Source organism: Geotrypetes seraphini, chromosome 1 (genome assembly GCF_902459505.1).
Source record: "Geotrypetes seraphini chromosome 1, aGeoSer1.1, whole genome shotgun sequence".
Lineage (NCBI taxonomy): Eukaryota > Metazoa > Chordata > Amphibia > Gymnophiona > Dermophiidae > Geotrypetes > Geotrypetes seraphini.
The window spans coordinates 494,908,147-494,926,343 of record NC_047084.1 but is presented as its reverse complement, the minus strand read 5'-3'; the positions used below and the strand labels follow the sequence as shown (position 1 = coordinate 494,926,343).

The 18,197-nt window shown below is 44.3% G+C and overlaps 1 protein-coding gene across 5 annotated transcripts in view; it reads right to left on the bottom strand.

Annotated features, from left to right (window-relative positions):
• The window catches only part of CEP78 (centrosomal protein 78), a 160,466-nt gene that overhangs the window by 73,996 nt on the left and 68,273 nt on the right, over window positions 1-18,197 (bottom strand). For all 5 annotated transcript variants that reach the window (XM_033927115.1, XM_033927098.1, XM_033927124.1 and 2 more), the window contains 2 exons: window positions 17,544-17,608; window positions 6,335-6,470 (listed from right to left, as the gene is read on the bottom strand). In XM_033927115.1, coding sequence (XP_033783006.1) covers window positions 6,335-6,470; window positions 17,544-17,608 — 201 coding nt within the window. The remainder of the gene's footprint in view (window positions 1-6,334; window positions 6,471-17,543; window positions 17,609-18,197) is intronic.

Here is an 18,197-nt window from a genome sequence, read left to right as displayed (position 1 = left end):
GGGGTACATTGGCCCGCGGGGACAAACCTGTTCACCGTTTCCGCGGTCGGTGAATGGCCTTGTCCCCGTCACCGCAGCGACTGCTATTTTTCTTCCCCGTTTTCGGCGGTGACCCGCGGCTTAAATGCGGTGGCCGCAGGTAAACCGTCACCGTGTCATTCTCTACTCTAGGGTATACATATTCAGGGCTTCCAGTCTCTCCTCGTACGTCTTCTGGCGCAAGCCTCCTATCATTTTCGTCGCCCTCTTCTGGACCGCCTCAAGTCTTCTTACGTCTTTCGCCAGATACGGTCTCCAAAACTGAACACAATACTCCAAGTGGGGCCTCACCAATGACCTGTACAGGGGCATCAACACCTTCTTCCTTCTACTGACTACGCCTCTCTTTATACAGCCCAGAATCCTTCTGGCAACAGCCACTGCCTTGTCACACTGTTTTTTCGCCTTTAGATCTTCGGACACTATCACCCCAAGGTCCCTCTCCCCGTCCGTGCATATCAGCTTCTCTCCTCCCAGCATATACGGTTCCTTCCTATTATTAATCCCCAAATGCATTACTCTGCATTTCTTTGCATTGAATTTTAGTTGCCAGGCATTAGACCATTCCTCTAACTTTTGCAGATCCTTTTTCATATTTTCCACTCCCTCTTCGGTGTCTACTCTGTTACAAATCTTGGTATCATCTGCAAAAAGGCACACTTTTCCTTCTAACCCTTCAGCAATGTCACTTACATACATATTGAATAGGATTGGCCCCAGCACCGAACCCTGAGGGACTCCACTAGTCACCTTTCCTTCCTTCGAGCGACTTCCATTAACCACCACCCTCTGGCGTCTGTCCGACAGCCAGTTTCTGACCCAGTTCACCACTTTGGGTCCTAACTTCAGCCCTTCAAGTTTGTTCAACAGCCTCCTATGAGGAACTGTATCAAAGGCTTTGCTGAAATCCAAGTAAATTACATCTAGCATATGTCATCGATCCAGCTCTCTGGTCACCCAATCAAAAAATTCAATCAGGTTCGTTTGGCACGATTTACCTTTTGTAAAGCCATGTTGCCTCGGATCCTGTAACCCATTAGATTCAAGGAAATACACTATCCTTTCTTTCAGCAACACTTCCATTATTTTTCCAACAACTGAAGTGAGGCTCACCGGACTGTAGTTTCCTGCTTCATCCCTGTGACCACTTTTATGAATAGGGACCACATCCGCTCTCCTCCAATCCCCAGGAATCACTCCCGTCTCCAGAGATTTGTTGAACAAGTCTTTAATAGGACTCGCCAGAACCTCTCTGAGCTCCCTTAGTATCCTGGGATGGATCCCGTCTGGTCCCATCGCTTTGTCCACCTTCAGTTTTTCAAGTTGCTCATAAACACCCTCCTCCGTGAACGGCGCAGAATCTACTCCATTTTCTCGTGTAACTTTGCCAGACAATCTCGGTCCTTCTCCAGGATTTTCTTCTGTGAACACAGAACAGAAGTATTTGTTTAGCACATTTGCTTTCTCCTCATCACTCTCCACATATTTGTTCCCAGCATCTTTTAGCCTAGCAATTCCATTTTTTATCTTCCTCCTTTCACTAATATATCTGAAAAAATTTGTATCTCCCTTTTTTACATTTTTAGCCATTTGTTCTTCCTCCTGTGCCTTCGCCAAACGTATCTCTCGCTTGGCTTCTTTCAGTTTCACCCTGTAGTCCTTTCTGCTCTCCTCTTCTTGGGTTTTTTTATATTTCATGAACGCCAACTCTTTCGCCTTTATTTTCTCAGCCACTAGGTTGGAGAACCATATCGGCTTCCTTTTTCTCTTGTTTTTATTGATTTTCTTCACATAAAGGTCCGTAGCCATTTTTATCGCTCCTTTCAGCTTAGACCACTGTCTTTCCACTTCTCTTATGTCCTCCCATCCTAACAGCTCTTTCTTCAGGTACTTTCCCATTGCATTAAAGTCCATACGTTTGAAATCTAGGACTTTAAGTATCGTGCGGCCGCTCTCCACTTTAGCCGTTATATCAAACCAAACCGTTTGATGATCGCTACTACCCAGGTGAGCACCCACTCGAACATTAGAGATACTCTCTCCATTTGTGAGGACCAGATCCAATATCGCTTTTTCCCTTGTGGGTTCCGTCACCATTTGTCTGAGCAGAGCCTCTTGAAAGGCATCCACAATCTCCCTACTTCTTTCTGATTCCGCAGACGGAACATTCCAGTCCGCATCCGGCAGGTTGAAATCTCCCAACAGCAGAACCTCCTCTTTCCTTCCAAACTTTTGGATATCCACAATCAGATCCTTATCAATTTGCTGCGATTGAGTCGGAGGTCTGTAGACTACACCCACGTAGATAGAAGTTCCATCTTCTCTTTTCAGAGCAATCCATATCGCTTCTTCCTCTCCCCAGGTCCCTTGCATTTCGGTCGCTTGGATATTGATCTTTACATAGAGAGCTACTCCTCCACCTTTATGACCATCTCTGTCCTTCCTAAAAAGATTATATCCCGGTATGTTTGCATCCCATCCATGTGATTCACTGAACCATGTCTCTGTGATAGCAACAATATCTAGATCTGCCTCTAATATCAGGGCTTGCAGATCATGAACTTTGTTGCTTAGACTGCGAGCATTTGTGGTCATCGCTTTCCAGCTATTTTTCAGCGATAATCTCCTTTTTCGTATGGATTTTTGTGTCGTTTCACTTTCCGTTGCAATACTAAGAAATGAGTTGCTGATATTGCTTATGTTGCAGCCTTTACTACTATCACATCTTTTCTTTTGCCGGGGGTGGTCTCTATAATTGTCCTTCGTACATACACCACCCCCACCTTCTAGTTTAAATGCCTAGAAAAATATTGTCTAAATTTCTCTGCAAGGTTTCTTTTTCCTGCTGTAGTAATATGTAGCCCATCAGTGCAATATAGCTTCTTGTCCTTCCATGTATTTCCCCATCCTCCTATATACCTGAAGCCTTCTTGATGACACCAGGCTCTGAGCCATCTATTAAAGTCCTCTGTGTTTTTCACTCTTTGCTCTCCCTTTCCATATGCAGGCAGTATTTCAGAAAAAGCTAAAGTCTTTACAAAAGGTTTCACGCCCTCACCAAGCTCCCGAAAAGCTTTCTGTGCTGCAAGTGTGGAGTTGTTGGCCAGGTCATTTGTTCCCAGATGGATAACAACATCAGTGTTAAAATCCTTAGTTTATTCCTTAATTATAGTCAGTATTTGCCTGGAACTCCTGGTAGCTGAGGATCCTGGAAGACATTTCACTATTTTGGTCTCCTCGCCCTGTGTTCCAAGGTTAATGCCTCTGATGATGGAATCCCCCAACAGTAATAGTTTTCTGTTTTTGGCTTTTTTTATTTGTACTTAGGGTGTGCTTGTTCTCTTGAGTTACCTTCATTGGTTCCAGTCCCACCTCCCTTCTGTTTTCCTGAGTATCGCAGTGCACTAGTGGAGTGAAGGAATTCTGTAGAGGTAATATAAGTGAAGGTGGATGTTTCTGTGTTACATGTCGCAGTCTTCCTGAGCCTACTGTGACCCATTTATTCCTGGGCTGTTTTATTCTTTGAGGTAGAGGTGGTAAGTTGGTATGATTTTGTGGAGTGATGGAAGCTGCTTTAATTGTATTCAATTCCTGTTTAAGTTTGCAGAGCTCCTCCTTAATACTGGCAAGTTGAAGACAGATGGGGCAAGCCTTAAGCCTCCAAATAGTATGTCTTGGAATTAAAGCACCACAGTGATTGCATAGAATAAAAGTCATCTTGATTGGTTGTGAAGTGACTTGATTTGAGTAGTCCTGATTATATGGGTCTCTATATATGAATAGTGGTCCCTGGGGTTGGTGGGACTATAAGTAAGACTACAAGTAAGGCAGAAATATAGGCTCTATACCACCTAAAACACAGTATTTTAAACAAAACTGCAGGTTCTATCAGTGCTACCCTAAAACACAGGATTTTTAACAGATTTTCCCTACTTTAGTCACCCTGAGCCACAGGTACCAGAAATATAGGCTCTATACCACCTAAAACACAGTATTTTAAACAAAAATGCAGGTTCTATCAGTGCTACCCTAAAACACAGGATTTATAACAGGATTTTCCCTACTTTAGTCACCCTGAGCCACAGGCACCAGAAATATAGGCTCTATACCACCTAAAACACAGTATTTTAAACAAAAATGCAGGAAGAGGAAATAAGATTTAACAGAGGAAAGAGAAGGATTTATTTTTTTGTGCTTTTTTATATTTTTTTTTAGTAAGAAACAGGGAGGAGAAGAGAAATTAAGCAGATATAATGCTGAAAACCAGTGAAAAGAGCAGAATATGAAATGCTGAGTAACTTAGCTTTTAGAAGTTCACAGGGCAGCCTTGTTTCAGCACATACACATTGAGGGCCGGATTCTGTATAGGATACCCACTCTCAGAAGCCAACGAGCGTCCTATATAGAAATCGGGCCTAAGGCCACCTAAAATAAACCCGATTCTGTAACCGACGTCCATGTTACAGACGCAAGGGATCTCCCTGCCGCGATAAGTTTAGTGGCCATGGCTGCAGCCGCCAGTTCCCCCACCGTCCCCCCAAACAAACACAGCAGGAGGTATGCCTAATCCCTTTTGCCGGAACACCCCCCTCCCTGAACATCGCCGGCAGGTGGATGCCCAATCCCTTCTGCCGGAACACCCCCCACCCACCCCCAAACAAAACTGGCTGGAGGATGCCTAATCCCTCTTGCTGGAAACCTCCCACCCCCTAACGTAGATATCACAACACCCCCACCCCCACCCTCACCGAACGAATGTGGCAGGGGGGATGCCTAATCCCTCCTGCCGGAAACCTCCCACCCCCCACCGTAGATATTGCAATGCCACCCTCTCCTACCCCCTCGCTAACCTTGAATGATGGCTATACGGGTCTTCCCACTGTCCTGCCAGAAGGCCAACCTCTGTCGAAATGAGGCAGGTCTGCCCCTTTCTGGTGCATTGTGGGATGGGGAGGGGCCTAAGGCGTCTGTGGCCCAGGCGTCTATGGCCTCGCCTACAATGCGCTTGGACTGAGTCGGGCCTGCCGGCCAGATGGTGAAAAGACATGTCCATCCGGCCATCATTCAAGGTTAGCGGGGGGGGGGGGAGTCTGGACTAGGGAGACGCATATGGCCACCTAGGTTCACCTGAGGCTACTTCCAGGGCAAACCACGCCCACAGCTAGCCTTAGGTGAGCTTAGATGGGAATGCAGGCCTATCTAGGCTCCTGGAGGTGCTGCCAATGTAGGCGGCCTGCCTCGGGAGCTTTTTTTTTTTTTAACAAACGTACATCCCGATTGGCTGGTTAGACAGTGGTAGGACACATACTGCTGCCTATCGGGACGCTGTTTGCAGAATCCAGGCCTGAGTGTACAGAGAACTGAGAATATTGTTATGACTCAGTATATTTAATGTGTACTACGGGCCTGTTGTGTGCAGTTTTGCCTCATCTCAAAAAGGATATAGCTCAACTACAAAATGATCAGAGAAGGGTGACAAATGATAAAGGGGGGGAGAAGATGTCTTATAAAGAAAGAATAAACAGGTTAAGGCATTCAGCTTGGACAACACACAACTCTGGGAACAACAAAAAAAGTATAAAATCATGAGTGGGTGGTATGGTTAAATAGGTAATTGTTATTTAACCTTTCCAAGAGGAAACCATGAAAACTAATGGCCATCCAAAAGAAATTAAATGGTAAAACTTTTTTCCATGCAGCACATAATTAAGATGCAGAATCTAGTGCTGGAGGGATGTGCTCAAGGCAACCACGAGTAGGATTCAATAGAAGTTTGAACAGATTCCTGGAGGAAAAGTACATAAAATATTATTAATCAGATACACTTGTGAGAGCCATTGTTCATGCCCAAAACTGAGCTATGGGCAAGTTTAAAATCAGCTGGCTACTTATGATCCAGACTAGCACTATAGGAGATGGGATATCAGGATTGATTCAGCATGGCTTTTTATTATGTTATGGGAAAAAAAGTACCTTAAAACTTTATAAACACATGACTGGGCTTAAAATGATTTAATTGGCCACATGCTCATTTTCTCATGTTCAAAACTAATAAAACCTCCCCTGAAGTTAAAATGACTGCTGCAATTTGCCTAGCGTTCCTGGCATACTTCTATGGTGATTCTGATTCCTAGCATTCCTGGCATACATCCATGGAGATTCCGATTCTCCAGTCGTGTAGTGTATGCCATTTACAAATCCTACTGTATAATTAGTAAGTCATTTATTTGCGTTATAAACAGGTATCACAATATAGTTTGGCATATTTTGAAGGATATGAAAATAAAACACTCACGAGGGGAATGCAAGAAAGCATTACCAATGCGAATGGTAGCTTTTCCTTTCCGTCCATTTCCTAGAACAATCATTTTTTTCCTTTGTTTTATTCTGGAAGCCTCTTTTGGAGATGGAGGAGATCTGAACCATGGAAACTAGAAAGAAGCATTACACTATTTTAGTGACTATTTTGCGACTAAATCATAATTAATGGTTAGAATAAATAAAAAATCATATTTGTGCAGAAAGTCTAGTATACAAACAAGCCCTTTTGTGTTTGAAGAGGGGGCATATATTAGAGAACTGCACACAAAAATAAAACAAATGAACTCATTATCTATGAAAATCATGCTAAAATGACAATTTCAGTCCATGTTTTCTCCGGTAGGTAAGACCTATAGGAGCTCATTTTCAAAGAGGACACATACTACCATAGAAACCTATGGTGCTTTGTGTGTCTAAGTGCTTTAAAAATGGGTCTCATAATATAATCTTCCAAAAATTAAAGTTAGAGTAATTCTATATTCCAACTATAGTTACATAGTTTTCAAATGTATATACCAGTGGTTCCCAAACTGTCCTGGAGGACCAGCAGCCAATCAGGTTTTCAGGATAACCCTAATGAATATGCTTGGCGCAGATTTGAATGCCAATCACCTCCATTATATGCAAATCTCTCTCTGCATATTTATTAGGGCTATCCTAATAACCCAACTGGCTGGTGGTCCTCCAGGACAGGGTTGGGAACCAGTGGTATATACTGTGGATTCTCAACTCTACCTCCTCTCCATTCCTCAAAGGGCCTGCAAAGTGACTCAGGTTTGTTCTATGACTCGAAGAACTTCCTTCTGAGGGTGTACTTCTCAGCAGCAGGAACTGGTACGGTAATGGTGATCACAGTTTCCCAATCCCTCCTTCTCACCCACCCCCAAATTCTAGCAGATCCCCTTACCCAACATGCCAAAGGACTATCAAGATAGAATGTAATATGGTACTACTCCTTTATAAGTAGGACTCTATGCCCCTCACCCTCCTTGCAAGACAAACCAAAGTTTAAATTTTAACTGTCATCAGTTGAGTAGAAGAGATCAGCCTGAATACCAATCAACATCTGGCCACACTGCAGCATCAGGTTTTGACATGCCCCTGAGAGAGAGGCCACAACATCTGAGAGAAGTTGGTGATGCCAAACATCTGTTATCAAAATGAATATCAGCCAAATTGAAGGATCCATAAAGAGGGCAATATATATTTAATGTTAGTTATATAAAAAAAAGAAAACCATTACGGTTTTCCAAGGAGGTGGTAGACAAAAATAATAGCTAAAATGGTTAGTGTTTATGAAAAATAAGGAATGCAAAAGTTTCAAGTTTCAAGTTTATTAGGATTTTATATACCGCCTATCAAGGTTATCTAAGCGGTTTTTACAATCAGGTACTCAAGCATTTTCCCTCTCTGTCCCGGTGGGCTCACAATCTATCTAACGTACCTGGAGCTATGGAGGATTAAGTGACTTGCCCAGGGTCACAAGGAGCAGTGCGGGGTTTGAACCCACAACCCCAGGGTGCTGAGGCTGTAGATCCAACCACTGCGCCACACACTCCTCCTCCAAAAGGATATCAAGTAACCAATGGGGGACACTGTCATACCAGGATACAAGCTATATTGTAGTGATAGGGTGGATCGAATCAATGGAGGCGTGGAGGGGCATAATAATTTTTTTTAAATGTCTAAGTCCAATTTGGACGTAGGGTGCTAGACGCCCAAAGTCGGCAGCAGCAAAATGTCCATTCTTGAAAAGTACATCTAAATTTTTTTTTTCCAAAAATCATCTATCTGTACACCAGGCGTTTGATCATCCAGACTGCCACTACATCTATCTTTATACCACATTCTCAACCAAAAATTTGGCCAAGTCCCAACCGCCCAGAACAAGACCTTTTGGACGTGGGAGGGGCCAGCATGGTGATGGACATGGCACCCAGACATGGCAACAGAGCAGAACACCTTACAGGTCACTGCTGTGAACTTTCACAAAAAGGGTGCCACATAAACTTCCACAAATACAAATCACCCCACTTCAGAGTGTAATATATAAGAAAGGAGGGTAAAGAGTCTCAGAAACCCGCTTGATTCAACACATGTGTAATGTTAAAGTTAAATGGGTTAGTAACTTAATCATTGACCCTTATCACCACCTCCTCCTTAATGTTTTGCCAAAATCTTACTGTTGCTGATTTACTATATGATTGGATTTTTTAATGAAGCATTGTCATAGCAAGCTTTATCACTTATCTTTATTGTGCAGAATTACTAGCCAGCCCGACGGGACCCATTTCGCCATACAAAGGCTTTATCGAGGGTTCTAAAAGAGCTATTTTTCAAGTGTCCATCCTCATTTAGGGGCTAGATGTACAGGTCCCCAAAGGACTAAATGTCTGCTCCTTTCCAAGCAAGCAAAGCAATCCTTTGAAACCACATAAAAAAACGAATAAACCAAAAAAGGTACCGCTAAACAATAAAGAAATAAACGGAGCAGATCAGAAGAACACCTTCTTGCTCGAACAGAAAGAAGAACTGAAGGGGGAAGCAGAGACCATGGAGAAGGAGGAGTTGAAAAGCTGTGATTGATATCTTCTGCAGTATACTCATAAGCACAGATGGACAACCCTATGGTTCAGTATATCATCCCTATTGAACGGGAAAATCACATTAGACAAACAAATCCTCCCCATTAGGGACAAAGAAACTGCAGCCCATTGTCATGGGTGTTGTCTAGTAATACAACAGTTTTGTAATACATATCCTAGAAGTATCAACATACTCAACCCCAAGCCCAAAGAAAGAGTCCTGAGCTTGTTTCAACAGGCATCCCCTCTTCAACCAATTTCCCAGTTGTGACTGTGTCGCCAAAAATGGATTTTGAAAGATTTAATTTAAAACTAGAAAAAAAAATCTCCAAACTCTGATGTTTATTAATTAAGTTGCTAAAGACCATTTTAGGTTCACTAAGTGAACCAGGAGGTTGTCAGCAAAAGCAGATAAAAAGTCTCAGTCCCAATTAAGAGAATGACACAGAGACAAATTTGTCCCTGTAGGAACTCAATTTCCACACCGCTACGAGTTTTGACACTATCCCTGTTCCATTCCTGTAAGTTCTGCCTTAACCACACAAGCCTCGAACACTTATGATTTTAAAGTGTTTGAGGCTTTTGCATATAAGGACAGAGCTTGCAGGAATGGGGAAGGAACAGGAAAAGAACTCTCTGGAATGGGATGGGAAAATGAGTTCCCGCGAGGACGGGGAAAAATTTGTCCCCCAGGTCATTCTCTAGGCCCAATCTGTACACCCTTAATCTTTGGATTGCCCAAAATTATAAGGTCCAAAAAGAGAATTAAAAAAAGGGGAGATAAGGGGCACTTTTTTTTTGTTTGTTCCCCTTGCTATTTTGAAGGACTTTGAAGATCTCCCATTGACTCCCATTTCCACTGTTTGAAGGTAATATAAAGCCTGAATTGCTGATAAAAAGGATCCCATAATACCCTGTGTGTGCAACATTTCAAGCATAAATGGCCAATTAACTTTATTGAATGCCTTCTCTGTATCAAAACTGATACGCAAAGAAGGTGTCAACTCCAGCCTCACCTTCTATAGAGAATGTATTATTTGTCTCAGATTTCCTGTCATTTGATGATTGCAAGAGAAGCCCACCTGGGCATAAGTTTCTGTTTAAGAAAAAATGGGGGCAGTTGTTCTACCAAGCCAAGGTATCTCTCAAATGACTCAAGAGATCTCTACTAGTGCTGCCCGATTCATGATTCAAATCGATTCACCAATTCATTTTGGGTGAATCGATTCGAATCAATTTACCCCGCCAAAAAAATCGGCCTCCCGATTCATTGACTGACCCTCCCCACTCGCCCTCTAAAGCAGGAGCAGCAGCACTGCCTTTTGCTGGCCTGCCGCTCCTGCTTTAGAGGGTGACTGAGGAGGGTCAGTTGGAAAGTAGCTTACCCGCTGGCCTCCCGTTGCTGTGCTCTCCGTCTTCCCCACTGGCCTCCCGAATCAATCTTCTTAACTTCAGCAGCCTGCAATAAGATCACTGGCGCTAGTCCCACCCCTTCTCTGACATCAGAGAAGGGGCGGGATCGCGGCAGAGAGAAGATGCTCCGAAGCCGTTCAGCAGCTTGCAAAGATCGCTAGCGCCAGCGATCTTATTGCAGGCTGCCGAAGTTAAGAAGATTGATTCAGGAGGCCAGTGGGGAAGACGCAAGGAGGAAGTGTAGTCCTTTGGGGGGGTGCGGCCTTCAAAGGGGGGAGGACAGGCAGGCCTTCAAAGGGGGGGACAGGCCTTCGGGGGGGATGCAGGCCTTCAAAGGGGAGGACAGGCCTTCAGGGGAGACAGGCAGGCCTTCTGGGGGGATGCAGGCCTTCAAAGGGGGGGACAGGCTTTCAGGGGGTTTGCAGGCCTTCAAAGGGGGGGACAGGCAGGCAGGCAGGTCTTCGGGGGGGATGTAGGCCTTAGTGTAGAAGTACACGGAGGGAGGGAGGGAGGTAAGGGGGGTTCAAAGAGACGTGCATTTGCAGGACTTTGGGGGGGAAGAAATAATGGGTCTGAAAATAGAGGAGAGGAAGAGAGATAATGGACAATGGGATTTAGGGAGGGAAGGAACAGAAAGGGAGAGAAGTTGGACACAAGGGATGGTGTGGAGGGGGGATAGAGATACTGGAAAGGAGGGTAGTTGGGAAACGAAAGGGAGAGATGGTGGACCCTGGGGTGGTGGGGAAGGAGAGAGAGATGCTGGATGAAAGGATAGTTAAGAAAAGATGGATCTGTGAATGGAGACGAAAAAAAAGAAAGATGCCAGACCTCCGGGGGAGGGAAGGGAAACGGAAGGGGAGGACAGAGATGGCAGATGGATGGTTAGAACGGAGAAAGAAGAAAGAAGGAGACCCTGGCAGCAAGTTATCAGAAGACAACCAGAGCCTGGGACCAACAAGATTTGAATGACCAGACAACAAAAGGTAGAAAAAGTAATTATATTTTCCCTTTTGTGATTACAATATGTCAGATTTGAAACGTGTATCCTGCCAGAGCTGGTGTTAGACCGCAAACATGAGCTAGGATTTAACAGAGAGAGGAAAAGTCTTTTTTGTTTGTTTATTTTGTTTACACCACAGCGCCAGTGTGGTTAGGAGAAGGCAAAGGAGGTGAAGAGGCTATAAAAGGGGTGAAAAGGCTATAAAATAAACCCACTTTCATTGATCACCTACACATTCAGCTGGTACTTTTGTGTGCTTATAAAGATACTGGGAATATATCTCAATATTTGCTGTATCAAAAACACAAGTTCATTTTTCAGTGGCATACTCTGGCCCCGACAGGGTTAAACAATGAAATAGACTGGTTTAAGATTTAGGGGGTTTGAGATGCCCGCCAGATGATGTCAGCTATGATGTCGGCAACACGGGGGTATTTTAGAGGTGTGGCCTGCTGGTGTGTAACGCGACACCAGACTGTCAGTAGGATGGAGTTCCCTTCCCTGTAAGCTGTATGCAGAAATTGTAATATGTATTATGAGAATGTTAGTTGTTCTTTTAGGAGTTTGGCTGTGTGCTAGTGGACGCAATGATGATCAGTATTAGAGAATGACACGGTGGCGGTTTACCCGCGGCTACTGCGTTTAGCAGCGGGTAACCCGCCAAAAACGGGGAATGAAAATTAGCAGCCTCTGCGGGAACGGGGACAAGGCCATCACCGCCCCGTGGATCGGTGAATGGTCTTGTCACCGCAGTGAGGCATAAAGGATGGTACGGTCCCCGCAGCCCCCACCCGCACATCGGCTCGATTGTTTAACCAGCTTCCTCTCTCCACCTCACCTTAGTTTGCCGGCTTTCTTTTTCGGCGACTGGAACGCTTTCAAAAGAGCTGCGCACGCGCGGCTGCTCAGTATTCAATCTTCTGCTCTGACCCAACCGGAAACAGGAAGTTGCAGCAGAGCAGAAGATTGAACTTTGAGCAGCCGTGCATGCGCGGCTCTTTGAAAGCGTGCCGGTCGCCGAAAAAGAAAACCGGCAAACTAAGGAGAGCTGGAGAGCAGTAGCGTACCAAGGGGGGGGGGGGGAGGGGCGAAAAAGGTAATGGTGCCAGGCCTTGGAGCACCGAGGCAGACCGCTTCTCCCCCTCCCAGCCGAACCCCCGCTGACCCTCCTATCTCTCCCCCCCCCAAGTGAACCTTTCCGACCCTCCCAGCGAAAGCAGCAAACCTCCCTCCAGTAGCGTCGGCTTTCTCCTCCCTCTGCTGCATCACTGATGATGTCATCAGTGACGCGGCAGAGGTAGGAGAAAGCCGCGAAGGAGGTTTGCTGCTCTCACTGGGAGGGTCGGAAAGGTTCACGGGGGGGAGAGATAGGAGGGTCAGCGGGGGTTCGGCTGGGAGGGGGGAGAAACGGTCTGCCTTGGTGCTCCATTACCTTGTTCGGGCAGCAGCAGCATTTACAATTCGCTGCTGTTGCCGGCTTCAGGCCTTGTTCTCTGCCGGGTCCTGCCTACTTCCTGTTTTCATGAAGACAGGGCCCGACAGAGAGGAAGGCCTGAAGCGGGCAACAGCAGTGAATTGTGAATGCTGCTGCTGACCGATGAAGTTCAGGACATCAGGACATCGGGGAAGGAGCAGGGAGAAATCGGCTGCTGGCTTGGGGGTTAGGGTAGGGAAAGAATCGTGGAAGTGGAGAAATTGGCATGATGGCTTTGTGGGGGCTAGGGGGAGAGAGAAAGAAAGGAAAAAATAAAGAGGGGGGCCAGGGGAGAGAGAAAGAAAGGCAGAAATAAAGAGGGGTCAGGGGGAGAGAGAAAGAAAGGCAGAAAGAAAGAGGGGGTCAAGAGGGAGAGAAAGAAAGGCAGAAAGAAAGAGGAGGGCCAGGGGGAGAGAGAAATAAAGAGGGAGGCCAAGGGAAGAGAGAAAGAAAGGCAGAAATAAAGAGGGGGGCCAGAGGGAGAGAGAAAGAAAGGCGAGGGCCAAGGGGAGAGAGAAAGAAAGAGGGAGGCCAGGGGGAGAGAGAAAGAAAGGCAGAAATAAAGAGGGGAGCCAGGGGGAGAGAGAAAGAAAGAGGGGGGCAGGAGAAGAAAGAAGAAGGATCAGAAGAAGGACCAGAGACTCATGAAATCACCAGACAAAAAGGTAGGAAAAATGATTTTATTTTCAACTTAGTGATCAAAATGTGTCCGTTTTGAGAATTTATATCTGCTGTCTATATTTTGCACTATGGCCCCCTTTTACTAAAACGCAATAGCGGTTTTTAGCGCAGAGAGCCTATGAGCGTCGAGAGCAGCATGGGGCATTCAGCGCAGCTCCCTGCGCTAAAAACCGCTATCGCAGTTTAGTAAAAAGGGAGGGGGAATATTTGTCTTTTTGTATAGTTGTTACTGAGGTGACATTGCATAAAGTCATCTGCCTTGACCTCTTTGAAAACCCACGGAATATAAATGATAATTAACATTTTCTCTGCGTACAGCGTGCTTTGTGTTTTTAAAATTTTATTTTGGTAGATCATTTTGACTTGGCCACAAAGGTAAGGGGGAGGGAGGGAGGGGAGCTCCTGAAAGACATCTAGTAATCCTTGCAGGCTTGACTGTGCAGGGAATTATTTTTGTAAAATCATGTTTTGTTATGTGACTGGCATTATCTAGACTTTAATTTCTATGAATGAATAGAATTAAAATGATATAAAATTACTTGCTTGCGGGGACCGCGTGTTCCGGCTCACACAAGGAAGGAGGGGGTGAAAGGGAAAAAGTTTCTCTTCCTTGGAAATAGATTCTGAAGTGACCTCATCAAAGAAGACCAGCACCAAATGTACAAGAAATCCCTTAAACAATGTCAAAAGAGCCCAAAATAGAAAACTGCTACTGCCTTGAGACTCCATTATTGAAGGAATCAACTTGAAATCACAGAAGAGACAGGAAAAGGTTAAATGCCTCATGGAATCCTCAGGTACAAAACACAAACCAAATTGTGAATGAAATCTGAGCAGACAGTAAGAATTATAAAATTGATGTCATTATCCATCTGGAAAAAATGGCGTACTAGAAATAATGCCTCAGCAATACAATTTTCAGAAGTTCTATTTGCTCATGGTAAGGGAGAAGAGAGACTGCTAGTGATGGTGGGGGGACTGATAGAAGATATGAAAGAAGGGTGGTAGAAAGGAACAGATGGTAAAGGAGGGAGGGAAGGGTGGTGGTGGAAAGGAATAGAATAGACATTGAAAGAGGGTAGAGAGGAACAGACCCTGAAAGGAAATGTGGAAGGCAGAGTGGGGAGAAGACGCTGGAAGGGAAGAAGACAGATGCCAGACTATGGGGGAGCGGAGGGAAGAAGATGGGTGCTAGATGGGGACGGTGACGGGGCGGTGAATGGGATGGAAGTGGCGGTGAAAGGGATGGCGGTGACGGTGACGGGGCGGTGAAGGGAACGGCGGTAACGGGACGGTGCAGAGGATGGTGGGCCGGGGACGGTGCAGTGATGGGGACAGATTTTTTCCCCGTGTCATTCTCTAATCAGTATCACTTGTTTTTTTTGTAGTACCCCTCCTGAAAAAGCCATCGGTGAAACCTAGGTTGGGGGGGGTCGGTGTATATGTATTAATTCTATTCAAATATTTAAGGAGGTGCCCGGAGCAGCTGTAATGTTTTCCCACCACAGACCAAGATAAGTTATCTTTTGCTTCATTCGAGATAATTGGAATTTTTTGATCTATGGTATATGGTTCTGGTGGGTGAAACTGTGAACTACTATGATGCTTCTCTGTGATTTTTCACTCGGATTAAGTTGTGGGTCTGAGTGTTCACTATTAAGCACCAGCTATAATGTAGCTATACATTATATATTTAAATAGCATGATTTTGTAAGGTGATCAATGAAAGTGGATATAAAGTTCACCTTTGATTATTCGAATTCCCTTGTTTAAGTAAGTGCTATAAAATAAACCCACCAGGATGTTTGAAAAAAACACCCAATTGGGCAGGAAAATCTAATCTAATCGAAAAACCAATTCAGTAGGCTGAATCGAATCAAAAATTTTTTTTCCTGAATCGGGCAGCACTAATCTCTATCACCCCCTCCCCCAGATCACCGATATCTCCTTTGGAAGTTAGCCTGTATTTAGTGAGCCTGCTCTGATTTATCTCAATGAAATATTTTTGTAACTATTGAATACCATAAAGAGATGGTCCAGAAAAAAACAAGAGTCAAATTAGTATGTTATAAGATAGCAAAAAAGTAAAACAAAGGGAAAATAAGGTGATTTTTTTATTGGACTAACTTAACACATTCAGCAAGCTTTCAAAAGCAGAACATTCTTCAGCTCAGGAATGAACAAAAGATGACAATATCAAAATGTATGTGTAAAACATTAAAAGTATTCCAATGACAGTCTCAAGAGAAATGAAGGGGTGGTGAATAGGCGGCCATTTTTTCAGTGAGACTGCATGGGCAGGAGCATAAAAGGATCTCTCCTGCCATGACCCATTCCACTGAATCACCAGTGACTAAGGTAGACCTGAGAGAAGCCTATGCTGCTTCTTTGAGGCAGGGAAGGAGGGAGCTTGCAGTGGTGAAAAGGGTGAACAGGATGCTAAGAATGATTAAGAAGGGGATCATGAACAGATCGAAGAAGGTTATCATGCCGCTGTACTGGGTCATGGTATGACCCCACCTGGAATACTGCGTTCAGCGCTGGTCTCCATACTTGAAGAAGGACACAGTACTACTCGAAAGGGTCCAGAAACGAGGGACTAAAATGATTAAGGGGCTGGAGGAGTTGTCGTACAGTGAGAGGTTAGAGAAACCAGGCCTCTTCTCCCTTGAAAAGAGGAGACAGGGGACATGATCGAAATATTCAAGATAATGAAGGGAATAGACTTGGTAGATAAAGACAGGTTGTTCACCCTCTCCAAAGTAGGGAGAACGAGAGGGCACTCTCTAAAGTTAAAAGGGGATAGATTCCATACAAACGTAAGGAAGTTCTTCTTCACCCAGAGAGTGTTGGAAAACTGGAACATTTTTCCAGAGGCTGTTATAGGGGAAAACACCCTCCAGGGATTCAAGACAAGGAAAGACAAGTTCCTGCTGAACCAGAACGTACGCAGGTAAGGCTAGACTCAAGTTAGGGCACTGGTCTTTGACCTAAGGACCATCGCGAGAGCGGACTGCTGGGCATGATGGACCACTGGTCTCACCCAGCAGTGGCAATTCTTATGTTCTTATGTGATTCTATAGCCAGATGACAGCTGGGACAGAACTCGACACCTCACGTCGGGAGAGGGCGGAATCGCTCCCGTCTCGGTTCAGCTCAGCACTGGACCTCCAGGATTTAATGTGGACCTGTGGAGAGACCAGCACGGGGTTCAGAAGGGGGACAGATCGGATGGGTGTTCAACTAGGCAGCACTTGACTATAGACCCTCGGTTTATATTTGAGTTAACATTTTTCCCTTAAAATAGGAAGGGGGGGGAAATGTTACCTTAGTTTATATTCGTATTGGTTTATATTCGAGTGTATACAGTACTCTAAAGGCTACAAAAGCAGTAAAATTTTAAGGCTTAAAATGTGATAGGAATTCCAGATCCCGATGTCCTGTATTAAAGTTAGTCCAATATTAAAAAATAAAAAAAGGTATCGCAGTGATTAAATTAAACTCAAATACAGGAAAATACCTAAACAAATTCTGCTGCTTATGTTGCCTAAGATACTGTTTTAACAAAACTTACAAGTCCTTCATATGTTTGGCCTCTGGACACAGTTATAGACAAAGAGGTAAAAGATGTGAATAGCTTTGTTTGTAGCTTTACTAAGGGCTCCTTTTACGAAGCTGTGTTAGCGGCTTTATCGCACGCACCTTTTTTAGCGCGCGCTAACCCCCACGCTAGCCGAAAAACTACCGCCTGCTCAAGAGGAGGCGGTAGCGGCTAGCGCGGCCGGCAAATTAGTGTGCGCTATTACGTGCGTTAAACCGCTAACGCGGCTTTGTAAAAGGAGCCCTAAATGAATTACTATTTTTAATATATTTTTAGGTTGACTAATGTATTAATTAAGAGACATATAAAGATTATTCTAACAGTTTCTTGAAAAAATTTACATACAACTGGTACTCATACATGAGTCTCTGCAAAGTCACAAACAGGGTCACATCCTAAAATAGGAAAAAATAAAAAATAAAAACTTACCTCAGAATTAATACCCTTTGCATTCACCAGAACTTTTTCAATAACGGCTTTCAGCAAAGCACGATCTAAGAAGAATAAATTAAAAATTAACTGCTGAAAAGTATAAATTAATGGTCAATATCCTCATATTAAAACCCAGAGCTTTTTTTTTAAAGAAAAAAACTCAACATTTAAAAAAAAAGCTTTTCTAACATAAGAACATAAGCAATGGCATACTGGGACAGACCAAAGGTCCATCAAGCCCAGTATCCTGTTTTCAACGGTTGCAAATCCAGGTCACAAGTACCTGGCAAAATCAGTGGGCTAAAACATCCTCAAAGAACAAAGAGAAACAGTAGATGAACACATGCCAGTGACTTAAACAAACTTTTTCTCACTATTTTAAGTCCTACATAGCTCAAAGCATCAAACTGAAAAAAAAAAAGTTAGCAACTGGGAGCACTAGAAAACACTGCTCAAATGTCAGATACACGAAGGGCCAGATGCACTAAAGTTATCGACTGGATCGCTGTTGGCCAATTCTTTGGCCGATTCTCGAGCAGCGATCAATGTGCTATCAAGTTTGCACGCAAATGCGACCGATCAATCGCTCAGTGAGTGACTGACACATGCACAGAGCCCTAACAGCAGTGACAGGGGAAGCAGCCTCCTGTC